At 38.9% G+C, this 17,040-nt stretch overlaps 1 protein-coding gene across 2 annotated transcripts in view; it reads right to left on the reverse strand.

Moving 5' to 3' along the window:
* LOC132397295 (USP6 N-terminal-like protein) overlaps window positions 1-17,040 on the reverse strand; it is a 181,046-nt gene that overhangs the window by 31,423 nt on the left and 132,583 nt on the right. For both annotated transcript variants that reach the window (XM_059975884.1, XM_059975883.1), the window contains 2 exons: window positions 16,774-16,839; window positions 12,878-12,977 (listed from right to left, as the gene is read on the reverse strand). In XM_059975884.1, coding sequence (XP_059831867.1) covers window positions 12,878-12,977; window positions 16,774-16,839 — 166 coding nt within the window. The remainder of the gene's footprint in view (window positions 1-12,877; window positions 12,978-16,773; window positions 16,840-17,040) is intronic.

The raw sequence follows: 17,040 nt of genomic DNA on the forward strand, positions 1-17,040 counted from the left end.
GACGTATGCATTCTTGTTAAAACCTTCTGATACCATTCCCTTCTGTGCCTGACATAATTTTATACACCTCAATTAGATCATCTGTCAGCCTCTGACTCCCCTGGCAAACCCCTTCTGTACACTCTGCAAAGCCACCACATCCTTCCTGTAACATGGCAAACAGAATTGCATACAATATTTAAATGTGGCCTGACTAAGGTTTATACACCTGCAACATGACTTCCTGAGTTTTATACTCAACACCCAAGTATGCTTTGCGCTTTTCTTACCTCCTTATCTACTTGCATTGCCACTTTCAATGAATTGTACACAAAGATTTCTCTGTACATCAATTCTCCTCAGGATCTTACCATTTACTATATAATTTCCTCTTAAATTTGACCTCCCAAAGTGAAACACCTTACATTTTTCTGGATTTAAATCTATCTGCCCAATTTCTGATCAATGTATATCTCACTGAATCCTTTAACAGTTTTCCAGCCTCCCTATAAATCTGCTTATTTTCACGTCGCCTGCAAATATACTAATCACCCCACCTACACTTTTGTCCAGATCATTTACATACATCACTAATAAGATCCCAGCATGAATCCTTGTTAAACACCACTGGTCACAGACCTCCAATCAGAAGAACACTCATCCACCACTACCCTCTGTCTTCCAGGGATAAATTAATTTTTAATCCAATCTACTAAGTCTCCAGGGATCCATACAATTTAATCTTCTAGATAACCCTACCACAATGGATATTGTCAAAAGCTATCCAAAAGTCACAGAAGTCTAGCATTAAAGTGGACAAGTGACAACATTTGATAACTTCATCAAAATATTGACAGTAGAAATTAAATGTGTGGGAGCAGTTTGATTACCCAACATCTGTGTAATAACTGTTGAAACTGAAAGCAGGCATTCTTCTGTTTGTTACTTTCAGTAATTTAGTACATCACTCAAATCCAACCCACACGTTCTTAAGGGATAAAATGCTCTTTTGCCTTATGTCGAGGACTAAAGTTCAAGAATGAGGATGATGCTCCCACTGTGCTGCTATGCAGTACGATTTTAGTTTTGGATTTCAAACCTCATTAGCATCAGGTTAACTAACTATGCAGAGGCTCCCTCAATCATGAATGACTTGACTTATGAAAGTTCATCTTTACTTGGTAACTTTACCCATGTAGTTTTAAAATATTTTTCAAGTTGGGAATAACAAAACATTTCAAGGTATTCATTAATTCTATTAGTTGAATGATGAGTTGTGTTAGGATAATATTTCAGTGAAACGAAAGAATTAAGCAACTGTATGTAGAATAATATGATATAGGCAGCTATATCATATTCCTAACATTCTCATGAACAGTACTCTGACGTAACCTGAAGACTGCATGTACAAGGAATTAAAGGAGTAAATTAAGATGCCAGGTTGCACAAATTTGGTTTGGATTCTGTTGGATTTATATATCTGAGAGATAAGCTAACATAATTAAAACAATGAAATGATTACACAAGATAAATAGATAAAAGGAATGAATCTTGATAAGCTGATAATCTGGCTTGGGTTGTTATTTGTGGGAAACGAAGAATCCTGATTGTGATAAGAATGCAGTTTTAATCTGCTAACTGCTGTCTTTTATGGCGTTGTAGCCAATTCAAGCACAGGAAACCAGCTAACACTTTAAATCCCCATACTGAGAGCAGATAATTTGCTTTATTTTTGATGTTTGAAAAGGCTGCCACTGGTTTATCATGCCTGTGTCAGTTTTGTGAAAATAAGAAAAGATGGGTAGATTTGAAGGCAGTACATAAACACAGTGGTCACTTTATTAGATACATCTGGTACCTAATAAAGTTGCCACTGAGTGTACGTTCATGGGCTTCTGCTGCTGTAGCACATCCACTTCAAGAATCGATGTGTTGTGCATTCCCAGATGCTCTTCTGCACACAGCTGTTATATTGTGTAGTTATTTGAATTACTGTTCCCTCACTGGATGTTCTATGTTTTTCACACCATTCTTTGTCAACTCTAGAGATTGTTGTGCGTGGAAATCCCAAGAGATCAGCAGTTGCTGAGATACTCAAACCCCCCCATCTAGCACCAAAAATTATTCCGCTGCCAAAGTCACTTAGATCACATTTCTTCCCCAGACTGATGTCTGGTATGAATAACAACTGAACCTCTTGACCATGTCTGCATTGAGTTACTGCTACATAATAGGCTGATTAAATTTTCGCATTAATGAGCAGGTGTACAGGTGTACCTAAAATAATGGCCACTGAATGTATTTCTGCATTGTGAAAAAGTGCTTTTGACTTTAAAAACATATTCCTAAAGCAATTCAGTGGAATGATCCTTCAATTTATCAGAAATGTGTGTAGAAACAATCTAACACTTTAAAATTATTTTAATTATATAAAGTGGTTTAGGGGTGGGTGGCTTACTTTATTCAATGCTTCTTTCGAAAAATCAGTCACAATTTAGTAAATTTAATTCAGAAAATGTCACAGTATGATGTTATGTATTTTAAATTATAATTAATTAAATGTCTCAAACCATTTATTAAACGTTCATTAAAAACATCCAGTAAATATTCATTAAAAATCTAGTGTTAGCTACTGACATTTGTTGCTCTAGGCTGATAATTCAAATGAGGCAAAATCTATGAAGCGGTTATAAAATAAAGTGCTTGAGCTGTCAACTCCCACTCCTAGAATATATCATGAAGTATTACTCTGCATTTAGTAAAATAAATGCCTTTGTGGCATAGGGAAAATAAGGCAATATATTTCAAGAGAGGGGAATGGGTATGAGGAAAGGAAGAGAGTCTTAATGCATTTGTATTTTTTGAATTCACTGAAATTTAAGTTAATTTTTCAATTGAATGTTTATGCATTTCACTTTCTTTAAAAAGGTAATTCAAAATTAGATGTATTTTTTAACAAGTGCTACACCTGCCTTTACACTTCCTCCCTCACCACCATTCAGGGCCCCAGTCCTTCCAGGTGAGGCGACACTTCACCTGTGAGTTGGCTGGTGTGGTATACTGCGTCCGGTGCTCCCAGTGTGGCCTTTTATATATTGGTGAGACCCGACGCAGACTGGGAGACTGTTTTGCTGAACACCTACGCTCGGTCCGCCAGAGAAAGCAGGATCTCCCAGTGGCCACACATTTCAATTCCATGTCCCATTCCCATTCTGATATGTCTATCCATAGCCTCCTCTACTGTCAAGATGAAGCCACACTCAGGTTGGAGGAACAACACCTTGTATACCGGCTGGGTAGCCTCCAACCTTATAGCATGAACATTGACTTCACTAACTTCTGTTAATGCCCCTCCTCCCCATCCCCGATATATTTAGTTCTTTCCTCCCTCCTTTTTTTTTCTCTCTCTTTCTGCCCATCACTCTGCCTGTTCTTCATCTCCCTCTGGTGCTCCCCTCCCCCTTTCTTTCTCCCTAGGCCTCCCATCCCATGATCCTTTCCCCTCTCCAGCTCTGTATCCCTTTTGTCAATCACCTTTCTGGCTCTCAGCTTCACCCCACTCCCTCCGGTCTTGTCTTATCATTTCACATTTTCCCCTCCCCCTGCTACTTTCAAATCTCTTACTATCTTTCCTTTCAGTTAGTCCGGACAAAGGGTCTCGGCCCGAAACGTCGACAGTGCTTCTCCTTATAGATGCTGCCTGGCCTGCTGTGTTCTACCAGCATTTTGTGTGTGTTGCTTGAATTTCCAGCAACTGCAGATTTCCTTGTGTTTGTATTTTTTAAAATAGGTTTGGATATTTTAGAATGTCATAGTCAAAGTCCATGACAACGTTATGTGTTGAGGCTTTGTTATCTTTCAAAGTTCTTTGCTGCTACCTCCTGGGCAGGTTTAGTTCCAGATTATTGGTAGCTTTGTGCAAGGTCCTGTCATCATTCTAGATTAAGGCAGTAAATTGAAAATGACAAATCTGGCAAATGCAAGTGTGCACTTACCTCATGGGTCAGCAATGAGCATGGTGGCTCATCATTGACAAGAGGTTCTGGGCAAGTATTGTAATTACACTTTTAATATAGCAGGGTTGTTTGTAGGTAGGGATTATTATTTCACACTTCTAAATTCTGAAGATAAATGCAAAAAGTACAGTCTCAACTTCAGTATCTCAAAGTTATTGAAGATTGTAAAGCAATTAGTATGCAAAATTCATTGATTCATTGAAGATTGTAAAGCAGTTAGTATGCAAAACGTGAAAATGTGAAAATTCATTGATGATATGGTTTCTAAATGAACAGTCATTATTAGAGAAACCAAAGCCTTGTATGGGCACAGTGGTATTTATGATTCACAGAAATTATTAAACATTATATATTGTATACTTGATGTTATGTAATAAGCTGTCCACTTATACTAGATGGACAGTCTATTATATTAACATCAAGTATACAATTAATAATGTTTAATAATTTCTATGAATCATAAATACCACTGTGTATTTGTTCATTGTTTCAAAGTTTCATTGTACTTTAAGCTTACATCAGAAGGCAGAATGTGTGACCAAGCACTCAGAAAACTTACTTGTATTTATGAAATAGGTTTATGTGCATTACACCAGAGTTCCTTCAACAGAGGAACTCTGGTGGAAAGAGCACAAACAATCTCATGCCTTTAAATTGTTCTGGTTCTAACTTCAGCTCTAAGTTCCCATTATTTTAAAGTTCTATAGGTACTTCGGTGGACAAACTATTGCACTAAGATCAAATGTACAAACAGAAGAATAATTTCATTTGGAAGAGAGAGAGAGCATCCTGGAAATGAACTGCCTGAAAGATCAGAGTGTAAGCAGTTCTGTGGCGATTCTAAGACGTGAGTGACATGGAAAACATCAGGAGGTTTCACAGAGTTTCATTAAAAAAATCTCCCTTGCTGGTCATCTGAAATTTCAATGCAAGTTAGGCTCTTGGAGATCATATTTTATTTTCCTAGGTAGTTTATTTTCTTTTAAGAAAAGACAGCATAAGACTTTAGAAACTTAGATTTCAGAGATAGCTACATGAATGATAAGTGGACAGTCTATTACATTAATATCAAGTATACAATTTATGATGTTTAATAATTTCCATGAATCAAATACCATTATGCATTTGTTTATTAGTGCTGGAGCAATTTAATATACACACCTTGCATTTGCCCAACAAAATCTCTCTGAGGAGATTTGGAATGCTATCTAAAAAAACACAAAAATTTCAATAGATGTACCATGGAGAGCACGTTGACTGGCTGCATCACTGTCTGGTATGGGGGTGGGGGGGGGGTGTTACTGCACAGGATCATAGTGAGCTGCAAAGAGTTGTAAAATTAGACAGCTCCATCATGGGCAATAGCCTCTGTAGTGTCTAAGACATCTTCAAGGAGTGGTGCCTCACAAAGGGAGCATCCAGCATTACGGACACCCACCACCCAGGACATGCCCTCTTTTCTTTGTTCCAATCAGGAAGGAGGTACAGAAGCCTAAGGGCACACACTCAACGATTCAGGAACAGCTTCTTTCTCTCTGCCATGTGATTTCTGAATGAACATTGAAACCATGAACACTACCTCTCTACATTTTTATTTCTGTTTTTGCACTTTTTATTTAATTTAACTATCTGATATACAAATTTACTGTAATTCAGTTTTTTTCCTTTATTATCATGCATCACATTGTACCGCTGCTGCAAGGTTAACACATTTCATGACACATGCCAGTGATATTAAACCTGATGCTGATTCTGCTTCTGAACATCATGAAAATGAATGTGTCTCCGGGCACCTGAAATGGAACTTCAGTGTACTCATTTAAAGTCAGATCAATTGGCCATGGAAACATATTGTATGTGCAATGTTTACAGAATTAAGTTTTATCTGTCCAAATGGCTTTTAATTAAAAAAAGTAAATATATTGTATGAGAAACCAGAGTTAGTGGGTTGACAGGGCAGTTGATGTGCTGTAGCAACAGCCAATGGGAATTTGTGATGTTTAGTGATCTCTAACAATGACACTTCTAGTAGGAGCTGACATCTTGATGAACTTCTGCTCAGGTTATTGAGCTGGAATCCAAGAGTAGATATTATGGAGCAGACATCAGGATGGGGAAAAGTTACCTGAAGAATTTGATCAAGGAGACAATGACATGCTCCCTTGGTTAAAGTAGTGGCTGGATGTGGGTAGATTTTCAACTAAGGTTGGGATATAAATGTTGCATAAATTTAGTCACTTATTAAGGACACACTTTCTGAGTTCCACAGTTCCCATGGAGGTGCTGAATTGTGTAATGAGTGGGGGCAGTCAGGACATTCTGCACGCCACAGTTTCTGAGGAGACATGGGATTGTGTAGTGGGAGAGAGATTTCAAAAGAAACAACCTACGGCAGACGGGACACTCTGTGTACCACAGCTTCAGAGAAGATTTTGGAATGCATGTGACTAGGCACTTAGCAAGGTCCAATAAAAAAGTCAGTTTAAGCAGAAGGGCCATTGTGGGATTCACCACAGTACAGTATGTAGGGGCCAGGAGTAAAGGGTGAGTTCAGGCTTTTGCTCATGGAGGTGTTGGTATAGAGAGGCAGAGGCTAGAGGTAGATTGTTTCATTTAATGTTTCTTTATTTCTTTTCTATGCACAATTAGAATAGTGGGGATGCCAGGCAGGATAGTGCAATACTCCTCTAGAGGGATGACATCCAGTGTCCCTGACAACTACACCTACAATAAATGCACCCATCTACAGCTTCTTTCACACCTTGACAAGGAATTGGAGCTGGAGATGAATGGCTAAGAGGTCAAGGGGCTGATCGACAGGACATATAGGGAAGTAGTTACATACAAGGTGAAGGACATAATTAGGTGACTGCCAGGAGAGGGAAAGAGGATAGGCAGCCATTGCAGGGTATCCCGTGGCTGTTCCCCTCAACAACAGGTACACCACTTTGGGTGCTGTTGGGGGTGGGGGGAGGGAGGCAGAGACCAAACAGAAGCAAGTCAGAGCGGTCAGATCTCTGGTTCTGCAGCTCAGAAGGAAAAGAAGGTGAAGAAGTGAGCTGCAGTGATAAGGGATTCATAGGATAGGGGATAGATATGAGGTTCGGGGAACAAGAATGAGACTCCTGGATTGTATGTTGTCTCCTGGATGTTAGATCAGGGTCATCTTGAATCGACTCCACAGTATTCTTAAGTAGGAGGGTGAGTAGCCAGAGATCATCGTCCATGTGGGTACCTATAACATGGGTGGCAGGGGTGATGAAGTCCTGCAAAGTGAGTTCAAGGAGATAGGTGCTCAGGGTTGTAATCTCAGGATCGCTATCTGTGCCACCTGCTAGTGAGGCCAGAAAAAGGAAGATCATAGCACTTAACATGTGGCTATGGAGATGTTGCAGAAGGGAGGGCTTCAGATTTTAGGACCATTGGGTTCTCTGCAGCTAAAATGGGATCTGTACAGAAGGGACGGTTTGCAGCTGAACTGCGAGGGAACTAATATTCTTGCTGGAAGGTTGACAGTGCTACATTGGGGGGTGGGGATGAGGGGATTTAAACTGAAGTTGCCTAACCAGAGTGAAGCCTGGGAACCAGAGTGCCAGAACGAATAGTGGAGTGGTTGTGGGGAAAGACTCGTTAAGCCTACATACAAAGTCAGGAATTAAAAGATTGAGTATGGTGAGATTAATGTTCTGAGTTGTGTATCTTTTAATGCATGGCGTATTGTAGAAAAAATGGATGACCTTAGAGCATGGATCATCACGTGGAATTATGACATTGTAGTCCATTGGTGAAACTTGGTTGCAGGAGGGGCAGGACTGGCAACTCAATGCTCCAGAGTTCCGTTGCTTTAAATGTGATAGAGCGGGAGAGATTAAGGGATAGGGATGGCATTACTAGTCAGGGAAGATGTCAGGGCAGTGCTCGGACAGGGCAGACTGCAGAGCTATCTATTGAGGCTATATAGGTGGAACTCAGGAATAAGAAAGGGATGACCACATTAATGGGATTATATTATAGACCACCCAACAGTCTGTAGGATTTAGAGGAACAAATTTGTAGAGAGATTGCAGACCATTGCATGAAACATAAGGTTATGATAATAGGTGATTTTAAATTTGGACTCCCATACTGCAAAAGGACTGGATGGGACAGTTTATCAAATGTGTTCAGGAAAGTTTCCTTAATCAGTACATAGAGGTCCCAACTAGAGAGAGTGCGATACTAGATCTCCTATTAGTAGATGAGACAGGACAGGTGACAGACATTTGGGCAGGGGAACACTTTGTACTTAGTGATTATAATTATTTTTAAACTAATGCCAATAGTTCCAAGATAATTATGGAGAAGGATAGGTATGGTCCTTGGGTTGAAATACTAAACTTGTTAATGGCCAATTCTGATGGATCTGGCAAGTCTTGGTTAGGACAGGTTGTTTTCTGGCAAAGATTTACTTGGTAACAGGAAGGCCTTCAAAGGTGAAATTGTGAGAGTACAGAGTTTGTATGTTTCTGTCAGAATAAAAGGCAAGGATAACAGGTGTTCAGGAGATATTAAGGCCCTGGTTAAGAAAAAGAAAGAGGTATACAACAGGTATAGGCAGGTAGGAACAAATCAAGTAGTTGAGGAGTATAAGAAATGCAAGAGAACACTTAAGAAGGAAATCATGAAGACTAAAAAAAGGCATGAGGTCCTCTAGCAGACATGAAGAAAGAGAATCCCAAGGGCTTCCACAGATATATTAAGAACAAAAAGGTAGCAAGGAACAAAATTGTTCCTCTGGAAGATCACAGTAGCTGTCATGGAGCTGAAAGCTATGGAGGAGTTTCTTTTTGCATCTGTATTTACTCAGAAGATGGACACAGAGTCTATAGAAGTGGGACAAAGCATTAATGAGGTTATGGACCATACACAGATTACAAAGGAGGAGGTGTTTGCTGTCTTGAGTAAAATTAGGGTGGATATAACTGCAGGGCCTGACAAGATATTACCTTGGACCCTGACATCAGTAATGGGAAAACTACTAGGAGATTTTTTTAAGAGACCGGTTATATAAGTATTTGGATTGATAGAGGCTGATTAAGGATAGTCAACATGGCTTTGTATGTGGTAGGTCATGTCTAACCAATCTTATAAAGTTCTTCAAAGAAGTTGAGATTTTTGATTGGAGAAAGGATAACTTTGAGGAGATGCGAAGGGATTTAGAGAGAGTGAATTGGGTCAAGTTGTTTTATGGGAAGGATGTAATAGAGAAATGGAGGTCATTTAAGGGTGAAATTATGAGGGTACAGAATCTTTATGTTCCTGTTAGGTTGAAAGGAAAGGTTAAAGGTTTGAAAGCACCATGGTTTTCAAGGGATATTAGAAATTTGGTTCGGAAAAAGAGGGATGTCTACAATAGATATAGGCAGCATGGAGTAAAGGAATTGCTCAAGGAATATAAAGAATGTAAAAGGAATCTTAAGAAAGAGATTAGAAAAGCTAAAAGAAGATACGAGGTTGGTTTGGCAAATAAGGTGAAAGTAAATCCGAAAGGATTCTACAGTTATATTAAAAGCAAGAGGATAGTGAGGGATAAAATTGGTCCCTTAGAGAATCAGGGTGGTCAGCTATGTGTGGAGCCGAGGGAGATGGGAGAGATTTTGAACAATTTCTTCTCTTCGGTATTCACTAAGGAGAAGGATATTGAATTGTGTAAGGTGTGGGAAACAAGTAAGGAAGTTATGGAACCTATGACAATTAAAGAGGTGGAAGTACTGGCACTTTTAAGAAATTTAAAAGTGGATAAATCTCCGGATCCTGACAGGATATTCCCCAGGACCTTGAGGGAAGTTTGTGTAGAAATAGCAGGAGCTCTGATGGAGATTTTTAAGATGTCATTAGAAACGGGGATTGTGCCGGAGGATTGGCGTATTGCTCATGTGGTTCCATTGTTTAAAAAGGGTTCTAGAAGTAAGCCTAGCAATTATAGACCTGTCAGTTTGACATCAGTGGTGGGTAAATTAATGGAAAGTATTCTTAGAGATAGTATTAATAATTATCTGGATAGACAGGATCTGATTAGGAGTAGCCAGCATGGATTTGTGCGTGGAAGGCCATATTTGACAAACCTTATTGAATTTTTTGAAGAAGTTACGAGGAATGTTGATGAGGGTAAGGCAGTGGATGTAGTCTATATGGACTTCAGCAAAGCCTTTGACAAAGTTCCACATGGAAGGTTAGTTAAGAAGGTTCAGTCATTAGGTATTAATGCTGGAGTGATAAAATGGATTCAACAGTGGCTAGATGGGAGATGCCAGAGAGTAGTGGTGGATAATTGTTTATCGGGATGGAGGCCGGTGACTAGCGGGGTGCCTCAGGGATCTGTTTTGGGCCCAATGTTGTTTGTAATATACATAAATGATCTGGATGATGGGGTGGTAAATTGGATTAGTAAGTATGCTGATGATACTAAGGTAGGAGGTGTTGTGGATAATGAGGTGGGTTTTCAAAGCTTGCAGGGAGATTTATGCCAGTTAGAAGAATGGGCTGAACGTTGGCAGATGGAGTTTAATGCTGAGAAGTGTGAGGTTCTACATTTTGGCAGGAATAATTCAAATAGAACATACAGGGTAAATGGTAGGGCACTGAGGAATGCAGAAGAACAGAGAGATCTAGGAATAACAGTGCATAGTTCCCTGAAGGTGGAGTCTCATGTAGATAGGGTGGTGAAGAAGTCTTTTGGAACTCTGGCCTTTATAAATCAAAGCATTGAGTACGGAAGTTGGGATGTAATGTTAAAATTGTACAAGGCATTGGTAAGGCCAAATTTGGAATATTGTGTACAGTTCTGGTCACTGAATTATAGGAAAGATATCAATAAATTAGAGAGAGTGCAGAGACAATTTACTAGGATGTTACCTGGGTTTCAGCACTTAAGTTACAGAGAAAGGTTGAACAAGTTAGGTCTCTATTCATTGGAGCGTAGAAGGTTGAGGGGGGATTTGATCGAGGTATTTAAAATTTTGAGAGGGATAGATAGAGTTGACGTGAATAGGCTGTTTCCATTGAGAGTAGGGGAGATTCAAACGAGAGGACATGATTTGAGAGTTAGGGGGCAGAAGTTTAAGGGAAACACGAGGGGGTATTTCTTTACTCAGAGAGTGATAGCTGTGTGGAATGAGCTTCCTGTAGAAGTAGTAGAGGCCAGTTCAGTTGTGTCATTTAAGGTAAAATTGGATAGGTATATGGACAGGAAAGGAGTGGAGGGTTATGGGCTGAGTGCGGGTAGGTGGGACTAGGTGAGATTAAGAGTTCGGCACGGACTAGGAGGGCCGAGATGGCCTGTTTCCATGCTGTGATTGTTATATGGTTATATGTTATATAAGTTATTAGTAAAGTTGATGAAAGCAAGGCAGTGGATGGACTTGGACTACGTGGACTTGACAAGGTCCCGCAAGGGAGACTGGTCAAGAAGTTTCAGTGCTTGGCATTGAAGATGAGGTAATATATTGGACTGGACATTGACTTCATTAGAGAAGCCAGAGAGTGCTAGTAGATAGCTTCCTCTCTGACTGGACACCTGTGACAAGTGGTGGTGTGCCACAGGGATTGGTGCTGGGTCCATTGTTGTTTGTCATCTATATCAATGATCTGAGTGATAATATGATAAATTGGATTAGCAAATTTGCTGATGATACCAAGACAGGGGAAATAGAGGACAATGAGGAAGACTATCAAAGCTTGCAGTAGGATCTGGACCAGCTGAAAAAATGGGCTGAAAAATGGCAGATGGAATTTAATGCAGACAAGTGTGAGGTGTTGCACTTTAGGAGGACAAACCAGGATAAGGCTTGCATGGAGTGGAATGGGAATTGAATGTGGTAGAACAAAGAGATTTGAGAATACAGATCCTTAATTCCGTGAAAGTGGGGTCACAGGCAGATAGGGTCATGAAGAAAGCTTTTGGCACATTGGCCTTCATAAATTAAAGTATTGAGTACAGGGGTTGTGATGTTATGTTGAAGTTGTATAAAACATTGGGGACTTAAATCGTCATTTAAATTAAATTGGGAAAAGTAAATTCAAAGAACTTTCTCCTGATGTTGATCATTTAAAATATTATTTTCCACTATTTTAAATATATTCTTCTAATGCAATTTATTACAGTAAGAATCCCCCTCAAGTTTTAAGGAGAGATTAAATTATGCTGTCAAGTTAACTTTAGTTACTACCAAATGATCCTCTGTAATTGTCCAACTTTTAATGAGCATGACAGAATTTTCTCCTCTTGGAGGCAAATGTGGGGGGGGGGGGGGGCACATAAGGCTCTCTATATATACTTTCTCTAGCAGCAAGTTATGAGCACCATGGTAATGTAGAAATTAGCATGACACTAATACTGCTCGGGGCATCGGAGTTTGGAGCTCACTCCTGGCATCCTCTGAAAAGAGTCTGTCCGTCCTCCCCATGTAATACGTGTGTTTCTTCTGGATGCTCTGGTTTCCTCCCTCAGTCTAAAGATGTGCCAGTTAGTAGGCAAGTGGTTATTGTAAATTGTCCCGTGATCGGGCTAAGGGTTAAATCAGTGAGTTGTTAGTGACATGTCTCAAAGGGCTGGAAGGGCTGAATTCGCGCTGTAACTCTAAATAAATAAATGAACAAACGCACAGTGATACTTATAATTCTAGGATGGGCTAATTATTAAGCATTTCTGGAGCACATATAAATTCAGCATTCAATTATTTTCCACTGAACCAAAGCTTGTAATACCTGTTTTCTTTCATTAGACAAATGCTGTGCAGCCAGAATCTAAATATTAAATAATTAATGCTCTCTATTTCTGGCGTGCATCCCCTTTAATTCTACTTTAATTTACCAATGCAAAAATTCCAATAGGAAAACCTTACTTTTGTGCAGTTTCATGATGGTATATGCCATTGCAGAAAGGACTTTCTCTCCTTCCAGAATGTAGATATCCCATAATCGGAGTGTGAGTGTAAATGGTGTCTGACAATTAAAATAAAATAATCAATGATCTCCAAAAACATAATCATTCTGAAACAATATTCTACTGTTTGACTGAGAGATACAATCACTTAAGCTGCAGACTTAAGCAAGCTACTTAGCTGAGAAAATTATAGATTATTATAAATAAACCAAATGTGCATTGGTATGAAGAACTGAAACCCGAATGTATTGTGTATAATGTGATTGGAATCACTGTCACAACTAATTGTTTAACTTAAGACTACCATACAAACTCTTATAAAAATTTGACATCCTATTCAAATATAGTTTCAGAAAGTTGCACATTAAATCTGTCCATATACTGTACGTCTATTCAATAAATCCAGTTTCTCAATGCCATTACCAAAATGTGACTTCTGGAAATGATACCTTGTGATCCACTCTATTGTACTACTTCAGTTTCTATACTTTTACTTAGGAATTATTTAGGACAAATTTTAGAAATGCAGTTTAGACCATTAAATAATTTGACCATTCAAATCAGGAGCAGAAGTAGACAGCATGGCCACTAGAGCCCGTTCTATCTTCTAATAAGATTATGATTGATCTCATTTTCATACTCCTTACTCCAAAGACTCACAAACCTTTGGGAGAAAGAATTTTGCTTATCTGAAATGGTAACTACTTTTTTAAAAAAATTTTTAAAATTAGTTTTTCAAAACATTTTACAAATTAAAAACCCCAAATCCCAATGAGGAACATTAAAACAGTGCAAAATTAAGCATACAATAACAATATACTACAAAGGAAGAGAGTTTAGCAAAAAAAAATAGCACCTGAATTAAAGACAAGTAAACTTAGTGTCCTCCCCAAGCCCCACAATACAAGAAAAAACAACAGCAACTCCAGACCAACCACAACACAATATAGAGAGTATAAGTCAGGACAGCCAAGCTCCCAGACTGTGAATACACTCAGCAACAGAGGATAATAATGCCTTCTACCAGAAAAAAAAAGGAGCTGAAAGCAAGGGACCGAAAAGAAAAAAAAACCCTAGTCAAGAGGAAGGTTATGAAAGTACTCGATAAAAGGTCCCCAGACCTTATGGAACTTTAGATCCGAATTGAGAACTGAATAATGAATTTTTTCGAGGTCCAAACAGGCCATGATGTCGTTAAGCCATTGAGCATGAGTGGGCGGGGCAACATCTCTCCATCTGAGGAGGATCAAGTGTCTAGCCAGGAGAGAGGCAAAGGATAATATTCGGCATTTGGTCGGACCCAGACATAAATCTGTCTCGCCCCAAAAACCGAACAGAGCAATTAAGGGGTTTGGTTCCAGGTGCTGATTCAGAATACACGATAACGTAGTGAAGACATCTTTCCAGAATTTCTCCAAGCTAGGACAGAACCAGTACATATGGATGAGAGAGGCCACGCCCCTCTTGCATTTATCACAGAGCGGACTAACGCTAGGGTAGAATCGAGATAGTTTAGATTTGGACAAATGGGCTCTATGAACAATCTTAAACTGTAAAAGGCAGTGGCGAGCACAAAGAGGGGTTGAGTTAACCGATTTGAGAACTGATTCCTAGCTCTCCTCAGATAAGGAGATATTTAAATCCTGCTCCCAGGCCATTTTGATTTTATCCATGGGGGCCTGTTGTAAGGCTGCTAGTTTATCTCGGATGATGTGGATTCATGGAAAGAAATAAGTCCATAGCATTTTTCACAGGCATTTCAGGAAAGTTAGGAATTAAAGGAGCAATAAAGTGTCGGATTTGGAGATATCTGAAAAAATGTGCATAGGGCAGATTGAACTTAACAGAGAACTGCTGAAAAGAAGTGAAGCGATTATCAATGAAAAGATCTTCAAAATGTCTAATGCCCTTCCTATACCAAACCTGGAATGCTGAATCGTATGTAGTAGGTAAAAAAAGGTGATTATGAGCAATAGGGCTGAAAACAGAAAACCCCTGGAAACCACAGCATTTCCTGATCTGAGCCCATATATGCAAAGTGTGTCTAACAAGAGGATTAGCTGTTGATCTGGGCAGACTACTAGGGAGTGCAGAGCCAAGAAGTGCAGAGATAGATAATTTTTTAGTGGAGCTCAGCTCCATCGCCACCCAGTTAGGGCACTCGGGTTGGCCATGGAAGAAAGACCAGAAGGTAGCACAACATATATTAGCTGCCCAATAATATAAACGAAAGTTAGGTAAAGCCATGCCACCCTCTTTTTTAGATTTTTGGAGATGGATTTTATTAATTCTAGAGCGCTTATTCTGCCACAGATATGACAAAATAATAGAGTCTAAGGAATCAAAAAAAGATTTAGGAATAAAGATTGGGATAGATTGAAATAGGTATAAAAATTTGGGGAGAACATACATTTTAACAACATTAATACGACCTACCAAAGACATAGATAGAGGTGACCATTGTACCAGACTCTGTTTTATAGCATATGAAAGATTGGCAAAGTTTTCACGAAAGAGATCTTTAAACTTCCTTGTGACTGTAATTCCAAGATAAGTAAATTGATTATGGACTACTTTAAAAGGGAGATCATGAAATGTTAGTTCTTGTGCTTCTTTATTAATTGGGAGAAGTTCACTCTTATGTAAATTAAGTTTATAGCCAGAGATCTGGCTAAACTGGTCAAGAAGTGAAAACATTAGAGGTAAGGATGTAGACGGATTTGAGAGAAAGAGCAATAAGTCATCAGCATAGAGAGAAACTTTATGCTCAACACCCCCTCTCCAAATCCCAGTCAATTCAGGGCAGTTTCGAAATGCTATCGCCAGAGGTTCCATAGCCAAATCAAGGAGAAAGGGACTTAAGGGGCATCCCTGGCAGGTGCCACGATTGAGATTAAATACTTGGGATTTCTGAAAATTGGTTAAAACAGAAGCAGTAGGACACAGGTACAGCAATTGGATCCAAGAGATGAAGCTTTGGCCAAGGTCAAATTTTTCTAAAACTGCAAAAAGGTAGTTCCACTCTATACAATCAAATGCTTTCTCCGCATCGAGGGAAATAACACAGTCAGGAATCCCAGTTGGAGGTGAGTATAAGATAGTAAATAAACGCCGAATGTTAAAAAAAGGGAAACGGTTTTTAATAAAGCCTGTTTGGTCATCAGAGATAATTGAGGGAATGACGGTTTCTAATCTATGAGCCAAAACTTTAGCTAAGTTCTTTACATCAACATTGAGTAGAGAGATCGGCCTATATGAGGAACACTCTGTTGGGTCTTTGTAACTACTTTTTAATAGTCACCCCTAGTTTTAGATTTTGCCACACGAGGAACATCTCCATTTCATCGATTCTGTCAACATCCCTCAGGACTGGATTTGTTTCAATCATGTCTACTTTCACTTTTCTAAACACAAGCTACAAGTATAGCTAGTTCAATTTTTTTCATAAGACAACCCATCCATTTAAGCTATCAATCCTGGCAACCTTCTCTGAGTGGGTTTCAAGGGTTTACCTTAAGTAAGGAGACCAAGAAGGTACACAGTATTCCAGATCTGGTCCACAATTTCCATATAACCAAACATTTTCTTTGCTTTTGCCTCACATTTGGAATCTTCACAAGTAATCTAATAAATTTATCAAATATATATTGGATTTTTAAAGCTACTGATTCGCATAATGAAGTTTTACCAGTTAACTTGTTTGCCTTTTTTCATCAGATACTGAGGCATTTAACAAAGCCACGTAAATCTCTTATATTTGCAATTTAAGTCTTGCTCCTGATTTCAGTTGACTCTCTCCCACATATTATGAAGCTCCAAAGCATTGTTCTATGCTCATGTTATAAAAAAACTTACTCTTTCTATAAAGCACTGCAGAAACCATTTGGTGGTGTATATTCCTGTAGACATCTGTTCTTTGTCCTGTAATATAAAAGTTACAACATAAACAAGGAAACTAGTATACCTGCTATTCTGTGTTGGAACAAATGGAAAACAATTCTCAAATAATTAACAAAATCTGCTTTTATTTTAGGAGAGATTAAAGAAAATACAAGTAACATTAATAATATGAACTAGTCTTTGAAATGAAAACACTGAGCTGATTAGTACATATACTCATAC

The sequence above is a fragment of the Hypanus sabinus genome, chromosome 7, assembly GCF_030144855.1.
Source record: "Hypanus sabinus isolate sHypSab1 chromosome 7, sHypSab1.hap1, whole genome shotgun sequence".
Classification (NCBI taxonomy): domain Eukaryota; kingdom Metazoa; phylum Chordata; class Chondrichthyes; order Myliobatiformes; family Dasyatidae; genus Hypanus; species Hypanus sabinus.